This window comes from Limulus polyphemus, unplaced genomic scaffold (genome assembly GCF_000517525.1).
Source record: "Limulus polyphemus unplaced genomic scaffold, Limulus_polyphemus-2.1.2 Scaffold3525, whole genome shotgun sequence".
Lineage (NCBI taxonomy): Eukaryota > Metazoa > Arthropoda > Merostomata > Xiphosura > Limulidae > Limulus > Limulus polyphemus.
Window position 1 is genome coordinate 73147 of NW_013669135.1, and position 10218 is coordinate 83364.

Below are 10218 nucleotides of genomic sequence, written 5' to 3' on the forward strand. Positions count from 1 at the left end.
CGTGGTTACTTGTAAGTTGGAAGTGGATAAGCTTGTGCTACTGCACAAGTAAGCTCAACTGGTTCTCCCCCTTCAACATTGTACACGGTCCTAGTCTCTGAAAGTCGTGGCGTCTGCTTTATCTGTGGCTCTGCAGACGAGATTAAATCATGTCATAGGTTACTTTTAAATATTCGAGTTATTATTTTGAGAGATAATAAATCATTTTAATGACTTGTTTTAATCGAACAACAGCTATTCTTCATTGAATAACAAAGAAAATAATATCAACTTTATTTTTTATCCCATTTTTTTAGAAGTGCTGTGTGTTCGAAGACAAAGCTAATATAGGGCTATCTGCGCCAGCCGTCACTAACTTTGAATTGACTGAGGGAAGGCAGCTAGTCAATACCACTCACTACCAACTGTTCGGCTACTATTTTACCAACGAATAGTGGGATTGACCGTCACATTATAATGCCCCCACGGCTGAAAGGGCGAGCATGTTTGGTGACGGAGTTCAATCCAGCGACATATAGATTTCGGGTCGAGTGCCTAATCACCAGAACACGCTAGGCCTTACAAAGTTTTAGCACTAACACTATTAAGTCAGCTATATTTTAATGCTTTTAAACTTACGGTTTTAATATCAAAAACCCAGCGAATCATTATAAACCAATAAGCCTAAAAGTTTTTATAAAAATCACGTAAAGGCGGATTTGTTTTTCCACATTCCTCTTAATTTTTTCCATTTCGTATTGAATCAAAGGCCTGTATAAATAGCATTTCAGAGCTATTTTTTATCTCACGAGGCCTTTTGTTCAATACCATAGCTCACCAGTTAGTTTGGACAATGAGAGACAAATCTTTCCAAGAAAAACTTTCATCTACAACTAAATATTGAATTCCCTTCATTTGCATGAATTCGGATTTGAATAAAAGCATTTAAGCTGAATAATGCTGTAAAGTCTTACAATGGCTAATTCCCATAAGCTTGTAACATGGACTCAGTGGCTACTTTTGTAAGGATATTTGTATGGTTTTTGCCTATTGATCCCTAACTTGTTTCTGTACTTTTTGACATTGTCGTCTCTACATCATACTTATTTTTTTCAAAATCTTTTTTATTACTTATTCCCCCTTTTTTTAAACAATACCAATGAATATTTTATAATGATTGGCAGTCGCTATGAAGGCAGCAGTTTTAGACTGGCGGAATGAGTTGTTCTGATGGACATCATGTGTTGAAGTTAGTAAAACGTTATACTGCTTTTACACTCCCCAAGTTAAAATGCAACATTTTGGTGTTTGAATCATCACAACAACTTCTAGATTTGATGAACTAGCCCTTCCGATGTCAGAACCAGAATAATCAGCAGAACATTTGGCTGTAACGCTACTCACCGGTTCTCTACTTTACTGATGTTTTTTGACTAAAACCGAAAGTCTTAATAGCTTTTGAAAACCTAAGTTAGGTGTTCATAAAAGATTTGAGACTATGACGAGCTATACATAATATGCGTCGGCCATCTTTTTCCCGGCTAAGCTTACTGCGCTTAGTGATAATAATTGAGTTCAAAACTCTAAACTTCAAATCAAAGATCATTGGTTTATGATTCTAAATCTGGGATTTGATCATTGAAGTAAGCACATCATATTGATCAGATTTAGGCTTAAACAGAACAAACTGAAATCACAGATTAAAAGGCAGCCAGCCAATGTTATTAAATATAAAGGAAATAAGAATAATTTTTACATAAATATTTTAGTTATACACCGAAGTACTTGTAACACAATTATATAATTATGTATTTTCTTCTTTAACAACAAATATATATGCTAATTCACCATAAATCTGATTTGTAAATTACCTAAATGAAAAAATATAATAGTTATAATTCAGTTGCTTGGCCAAGTAGTTAGAATGCTTGACTCACAACCTGAGGGGCGCGAGTTCGAATCCCCACCCCACCAAACATGCTCGCCCTTTCAGCTCGCGTTATAATGTGACGGTCAATTCCACTATTCGTTGCCTTCCCTCTAGTCTATCACTGACAAATTAGGGACGGTTAGCGCAACAGCCCTCGTGTAGCTTTGCTCGAAATTCAAACCAATTGCTTAATTTGATTAACGCTATAATAGTGGAGGTGTTATAATGTAACAGTCAATCCCACTATTAGTTGGTAAAGAGTTGATAACGAGCTGCCTTCCCTCTAGTCTTTCACTGCTAAATTAGGGACGGCTAGTGCAGATAGCCCTCGTGTAGTTTTTTGCGTGAAATTCAAACCAGTTGTTTAATTACATTAAGTTGTTGTTTATGAAAATTCATAATAGACGTAGTGTCTACTCAACTACTATGTCTGTTGTAACCCAGCCGGCCTGAAGAATTCTGGTATCTGGTGAAAGGCCTCTTCGGCCACTGGATACAATAAATGTAGTGTGGTTAACATAAGATTTTATATTCTCCTTTGCTTTTGCTCATGGGGTCTTAGAACAGATGAATATTGAGAAAAAAAAAGTGGGCTTTAAAGAATTCTGATCTTTGAAGACATAATATATACAAATATATTTTGAAAATAATAAAACTTGTAAAATGAAACTTGCAGTCTCATAAGAAATATTTATGTATTTTTATTTTATTTTTGAGATCTGAGAGTGATTTTTTTCCCACTAAACATGATGTAAAAGCTGCGTACAATAAAAATGATAAATGAGATGAAAATAGAACGTATAAAAATCTTGTAATAATGATACAGAAAAATAGGTTGAGTGATGGGTATATAAATATGATTAAACGTTTATCCTACCAACATCTTTATAGGAATGGTTTGATTTGGTTGATGTTAAGCACAAAGCTACATAATGGGATATCTTTGTTCTGCCCACCACAGGTATCGAAACCAGATTTTTAGCGTCGTAAACCTGAGCAACTGAGGGGGAGGGAGGCTTATGAAAGTGCAGATAAACGTTTGGCAATTGTTAAAACATTAAAGTCCACACACACATCAAATATTTCAAAAAGTTAAAAAACAACATCTCGTTCAGGTTTACTAAAGTTTACACTACTATTACTATTTAAACAACTGTTACAAATAACAGTTTGAGTGTAAGTATTTACCTGTAATTATCAGGGTTCCTGAATTTTGGCTTAGCTGGGATTCTCCACTCAGTAAGTGAGTGGTACGACAGAAATAGCTTTTATATCCATCTTCATCCGTAGCATTCCGGATATGAAGCTCCCCATGGGAAAGAACACTGAAGCGCCCTCCTACGTCAAGTTTAAAAACAATGGAAACTATTAAGATAAAGACATTATATAACTTATAGTTATGGTTTACTGAGCAAACGGTTGTTATTTCTCTCTTTTATTTACAGTTAGAAACCAGTCGGTGAATCCAGTACAGTATGAATATATCACTACAGTATGAATATATCAGTGCAGTATGACTATATCAGTACAATATTAATACATCAGTGCAGTATGAATATATCAGCACAGTTTTAATACATCAGTACAGTATTAATACATCAATTCAGTATTAATACATCAGTACAGTATGAATATATCAATGCAGTATGAATATATCAGTGCAGTATTAATACATCAGTACAGTATTAATATATCAGTACAGTATTAATACATCAGTGCAGTATTAATATATCAGTGCAGTATGAATATATCAGTGCAGTATTAATATATCAGTACAGTATTAATACATCAGTGCAGTATTAATATATCAGTACAATATTAATGCATCAGTACAGTATTAATACATCAGTGCAGTATTAATATATCAGTGCAGTTTTAATACATCAGTACAGTATTAATACATCAGTGCAGTATTAATACATCAGTGCAGTATTAATACATCAGTACAGTTTTAATACATCAGTACAATATTAATACATCAGTGCAGTATTAATACATCAGTGCAGTATTAATACATCAGTGCAGTATTAATACATCAGTACAGCATTAATCTTAGATGTAGATGTAGCTTCTTTGTTTGTTGTTGTTGTTTTTAGTAAAACCATTATTGGAGGTTTTGTTGAACTTGGAATTATTTTCAAAATCCTATGAATTTAAATATGCCCAGAAAAAATATCATTTTAAAGTTTTTCTAATCAATAAGAAAACGTTATTTAATTATATATATATATAAACATATAAAAGAATATATTGCTCATTTGTTATTAAGCACAAACTACACAATGGTCTAGTTGTCCTATGCCCGCCACGTGTATCGAAACCTGATTTTTAGAGTTATAATCCTTCAAACTTACCATTGAGCCACGAAGGAGCAGAAGCATATTAAAAAAGGCACTCAAACGTATATTTTATAATGTTAATACAAATACAAAATACAGCTTCCATATTACATAATACAGCATATTAAAAAAAGGCACTCAAACGTATATTTTATAATGTTAATACAAATACAGCTTCCATTACTTATTTATTTGAAATATTAATTATAAAATAAAAGTTGGTCAAAGGCTTTAACTCCGCTGGATTTGCTAATAACTAGCTTTGTATTTAACGAAAACTTGATTTATAAAAGGCCTATAACAGTGACAGTGATTTGAAAGTTTGTTAGTAAAATCCCAGACGAAGCTACATTAATCCAGATTAATTTGTCCATGTTCTAAAATCATGTTGGAAGACTTCATGATTTCATTTATCTTAATTCCTCCATAATTTGTAGCTGTCGGACGTGTCTAAGATCCTAAGAACCAAAGATTTCACAATACGAGTTCTAGTCATGGCAACTGTAATCACGTGCCCTGTAATTTCATTTAGAAACAGTCGCTGCAAACCCTAGAGACAATTAAGCCCTTATTAGATGTTTCAGGCAGATAATTAGAGCTATGTAAAATGATAATACGTATATATATGAATATTGTTTCAACCAGAGAACTGCCGACCGTATTATGATTGCAACAATTGTATCTATCTCATCAGTCATTTAATGATATATATATTCCGTATTATATAGATATATGTGTATATTCGAGACGTCTGTGGCTAACACATATTCACACACACACAGCGAACGTATTCATAATTTTGCGCGTATTTTCGCTGATTAGAAATTCGTGTACAACATTAATAAGACTTTGTTAGGAATGTCTATTCCTCTGTGCACGATCTCCCCCTAGTGTAAACTGTGTTATAGATTTTGCGGTTTGCTTGTGTACACACTTGTAAGACCTCTTCTCCATTACATCTTACGTCGTTTCAAAAGCTAACACAAAGCGACACGAGTTAAAGTTTCAAAAATCCTTTAATATCCAAGATCCGTTCCCACGAGGCGCTTATTAGCAACAAGAGATAACACCGCAGCATTAATATAATTACGTTTTCCTTCTCTAGAGTCGGCAAGTCGATACTGTTCGGTTCCAAATTAACCCGAGAAAATAGAGTTAAAAAAAATACATAACATAACGAGATGGTAACGTCGTTCATTACTGTGTAGAATATTCGGTACTAATTTTTAATTAGTTAAAAAATATGTCACTAGAGTAAGTTCTAATTTGAATATTTTTAATTTAGCTTTAATTTTGATTTATTAATAGCCTTTTTTTTTTCTACACTGTTAGATATCATAATACACTAAGTTAGAAATGTGTGGGCTTTTCCAATAGCAAAGCCACATGACACTATCTGCTATCTTCACCGAGAAGAATCGAACCCCTTATTTTAGCGTTGTAAATCCATAGACTTACCACTGTCCCATCGGGTGAGTGACTAGAAGTATGAGCAGCAGTATAAAGAAAATAGTTATTCACAAAATAATAGTGTAAGAAAAAATAAAAAATGAAATAGCTGCCGGAATATAAATTAATAATTCATAAAATTTTAAAGAGACAAAAAGAAGTTTATTTGCACATCAAGAATGTCCCTTCCATCTCCCAACTATAACCAACCCTTCTCATGTATTCATCCAATCTTTTCTTGAACTCAGTTAAATGTTTGCCTCCACCACTCTTGAAGGCAACTCATTCAAAACCCAACCACCCTCTTTGAAAAGTAATACTGTCTAAGCTGCAGACGATTCCTACGCTGCCAAAATTTGAACTTATGATCCCTTGTATTATTGTTTTCACTGCTAAACACAAAACATGTTTGATGAATCTATATTAGCAATACCCTTAATAATCTTAAACACCTCAATCAAATCCCCTCTGACCCTTCTCCTCTCCAGAGAAAACAAGTTTAAAGATTTTAGTCTCTCCTCATAGGACAATCCCACCATCCCAAGTATCATCCTAGTGGCTCTTCTCTGAACCCTCTCCAATAATGCAATGAGGAAGGGAGCCCAAAACTGTACACAGTACGCTAAATGATGCCTTACAATTGACCTATACAGTGAAACAATAATAACCCTGTGCTGTATATTCAATATTTCTATAGATGCCACCCAAAATTCTATTAGCCCTATTGCTAGCTACAATGCCCTGTTTAGATGACTTGAGTGATTTTTCAATCACAACACCAAGATATTTTTCTTCAACCACAGTATTTAGAGTATTTCCATTTAAATTGGAACAATAATCTGAATTGTGCAAACCTATATGCATCACCTTACATTTTGGATAGTTAAACATCATCTGCCACGTATTGGCCCAATACATCAAGTGATCTAAATCTCCCTGTAAGTTTGCAGCATCTTTGATACAGTTAGCCACCCCAAAAATCTTAATATCATTTGCAAACTTCAACATTTTGTTAGCCATTCCAGAGTCAATATCATTAACATAAATCACAAACAGCAAAGGATCCAGTACAGAGCCGTGAGGCACACCGCTTGTAACTGTGATCCAGTCACATCTAACTCCATTTATTACTACTCTCTGCTTTCTACTCTCCAGCCAATTTTCTATCCAATTTAATAACATTACCCCCACACCCACAGATTCAATTGTTCTAACACGTCTTTTGTGAGGCACCTTATCAAACACTTTCAGAAAATCAAGGTAAACCAAATCCACAGTATTTCCTTCATCAACTCTTGCACTAATATCCTCAAAGAATGTCAGAAGATTTGTTAAACAAGACTTTCCCTTAATGAAACCATTCTGGCTCTTTGACACTATATCAAACTGCTTTACGTGTCTCTGCAATACATCTTTGATCACACTCTCCAAAACCTTTCCAACTACTGGTGTAAGACTAACTGGCCTATAATTGCCTGGACAATGTTTATCACCTCCTTTAAATATTGGACTAACATTAGCCAACTTCCAATCTTCTAATACTCTTCCACTACTCAATGGCCGATAAAAAATATCAGCTAGTGATTCACAAATAAAATCTTTAAGTTCCTTTAAAACTCTATGATAAAAGTTGTCTGTTCCAGGGGATTTATAAATTTTTTGGTTTCCCAATTTTTCTCTCACAATTTCAGAACATCAATATTTTCCCCATACGTTGAGTGGTCTGGTTGAGGTATAATACCTGTATCTTTAATAAGTTTAACATCTGATAATCTTCCGAGATCAGCTCCCCAATATCATTTTAAGAGGCCCAATCCCCATACTACCATTTTGTTTACCCATCATATACCTAAAGAATTCCTTATTGTTTGATTTAACTCTCTCAGCCAACTCTCTTTTATATACAGTTTTTACCCTTTTAAATTCATTTTTATACAGTTCTCTTGGTTTTCTATAGTCCTCCAAGTCATTATTATTTCCAATAAGTTTAAATTTCTTGAATTTATTATGTTTATCCCTAATATGATCTCTTAAACCTTTGCTAAACCATAAGTATGTTCTGTATGCATATCAATTTATCCCTAAATACTTCTCACATCTGTTCAAAATTCCCTCCCAACTCTTTTTTCCAATCTACAGAAGTCAGATCATTAAAATAGGCTTTCCTAAAATTAGAAATCATGGTACTATTCATCTTCAATTCTACATGTAGTAAAATCCCACACCTAACAGTGCAATGGTTGCTTCTATTTAAATGCTCACCAACCACAACTCTGTCTATCATATTCACATCAGATGCTAATATTAAATCTAATATAGCTTCCCCTCTTGTAGATTCCATCACCAGTTGGTGTATAAAAGTATCCTGAACAATTTCCAAAAACCTATCCCCCTCACAGTCAAACTAACTTTTCCCGATCAATACCCCTGAAATTATTATCTCCCATCATAACAATATAATTTTCAGCTACCGTTCTGATCTCATTATACAGTTTCTCATGAACTTCCACATTCTGACCTGGTGGTCTATAACAAATCCCAATTACAAGACTTTTCCCCCTTTATATCTACTAACATTAACCCAAATTGATCCAACCTCAGTGCTACTTTCTTTAATATGCTCTAACTCAACAGGATGCAATTCAATCCTCACAAATAAAGCTTTTCCTCCCCTTTTTTCAATACTCTATCTCTAGTAAATAATCTGTAGCCTGGTATTTCAAAAAACAAATAATCTCATCATAATTGTTCAAATCCAACCAAGTCTCAGTGATACCCATAATATCAAAATCCTCAGTTTCTACAACTGCTTTAAACTCATCAATATTATTTCTAATACTCCTAACATTACAATTAGTAACAATTAATCATAGATTTTAGAATATGTTCATGTTTTATACCTGTTTTCCTGTCAGTTATATTTCCTATTTTACTAATACCATAGCCCTCACCTCTGTCTAGCCCTAGATTAAATTTACCACTACAGTTGAGTTAATAGCCCTTGCTAACATGCTAGCCCCTGCCTTGTTTTGGTGTAAGCCGTCCATTCCAAAAATATTAACTTTCCCATTAAATTATCCGACAAATCCAACCAGCCTATTTGTTCATCTATAAATATTCATCAAAGCCTGGCATTCAGTCCTAGTGACCTACTTTGTATCTTATCCCCACAATTTATTCGGAGCCCAATTGTATTAAAACTGCACGTAGTTTAATTTTATCCCAATTATATTAAAAACACGTGTAGGTAAGTTTTAGCCTAATTATGTTAAAACACACACACACGCATATATATTAACCTAATTATATTAAAAACACACGTAGTTAACTTTTAACACTTAATTATATTAAAAATACATGAAGGTAAGATTTAGCCTAATTATGTTAAAACACACACACGCGCATATATATTAACCTAATTATATTAAAAACACATGTAGTTTACTTTTTCCTAATTATATTAAAAACACATGTAGTTTACTTTTCCTAATTATATTAAAAACATGTGTAGTTTACTTTTAGCCTAATCATATTAAAAACACACGTAGTTAAATTTAATAAATGCCTTGATTTTAAACCTTTAACGCAGATGATATGTATTTGCTGTACTAATTACATGCAAACATGGACACCTAACTTTGTTTAAAAATGATGGGAAGGGCAAGGGGAAGGAATAACTGGTGAGTGAAACGAACCAAAAATGTTTTTGCTAAATAAAAAATTAGGGTGGCACATGCCCCTTTCTTCCCACCAGGTTGTTGGGTTGAATGTATAATACTGGTACCACTAATTCAAGTTTGAACTCTTTACTTCATGAATCGATAATAGTCACTAATTAGGCCTAAAAAGTAAATATTGAACCAACATGTAAAAGTTTACTGCGACTGTGCCTTATTATCTTTCATTTACAAATAGTATGGATCTATGGGATAATACGGTTCACTAATAATAAGTTTCCAAATATTTGTTTTTTCAATGAGCTGTATATAAAACAGGATTAACTCACAAAATTATACTTGTATAACAATAGTTCAACAACTGTTATAATCGGTATCCAAGGTAGAGGACATTGTATGGGTGTTTTTTCTGTAGAAGTCTATCTTTAAGTGGGGGCAAAATAGAAAAATATATTTACTTATATGATGTAGTCTCCGTCAAAAATATATATTTACATGTTTAAAACTTTTAACATGCTGTCAAAGAATGTTTTGTGTTTACTAAGTTATATATGAGTACACATACTCTAGTTGTATATGAGTACACATACTCTAGTTATATATGAGTACACATACTCTAGTTGTATATGAGTACACATACTCTAGTTGTATATGAGTACACATACTCTAGTTGTATATGAGTACATATACTCTAGTTATATATGAGTACACATACTCTAGTTATATATGAGTACACATACTCTAGTTATATATGAGTACATATACTCTAGTTATATATGAGTACACATACTCTAGTTGTATATGAGTACACATACTCTAGTTATATATGAGTACACATACTCTA

The 10218-nt window shown here is 33.2% G+C and overlaps 1 protein-coding gene across 1 annotated transcript in view; it reads right to left on the reverse strand.

Annotated features, from left to right (window-relative positions):
- LOC106469521 (Down syndrome cell adhesion molecule-like protein Dscam2) overlaps positions 1–10218 on the reverse strand; it is a 120162-nt gene that overhangs the window by 65292 nt on the left and 44652 nt on the right. The window contains exons 4-5 of the mRNA XM_022398060.1: positions 3098–3247; positions 10–130 (exon numbers count right to left, since the gene is read on the reverse strand). Of these exons, the coding sequence (XP_022253768.1) occupies positions 10–130; positions 3098–3247 (271 nt within the window). The remainder of the gene's footprint in view (positions 1–9; positions 131–3097; positions 3248–10218) is intronic.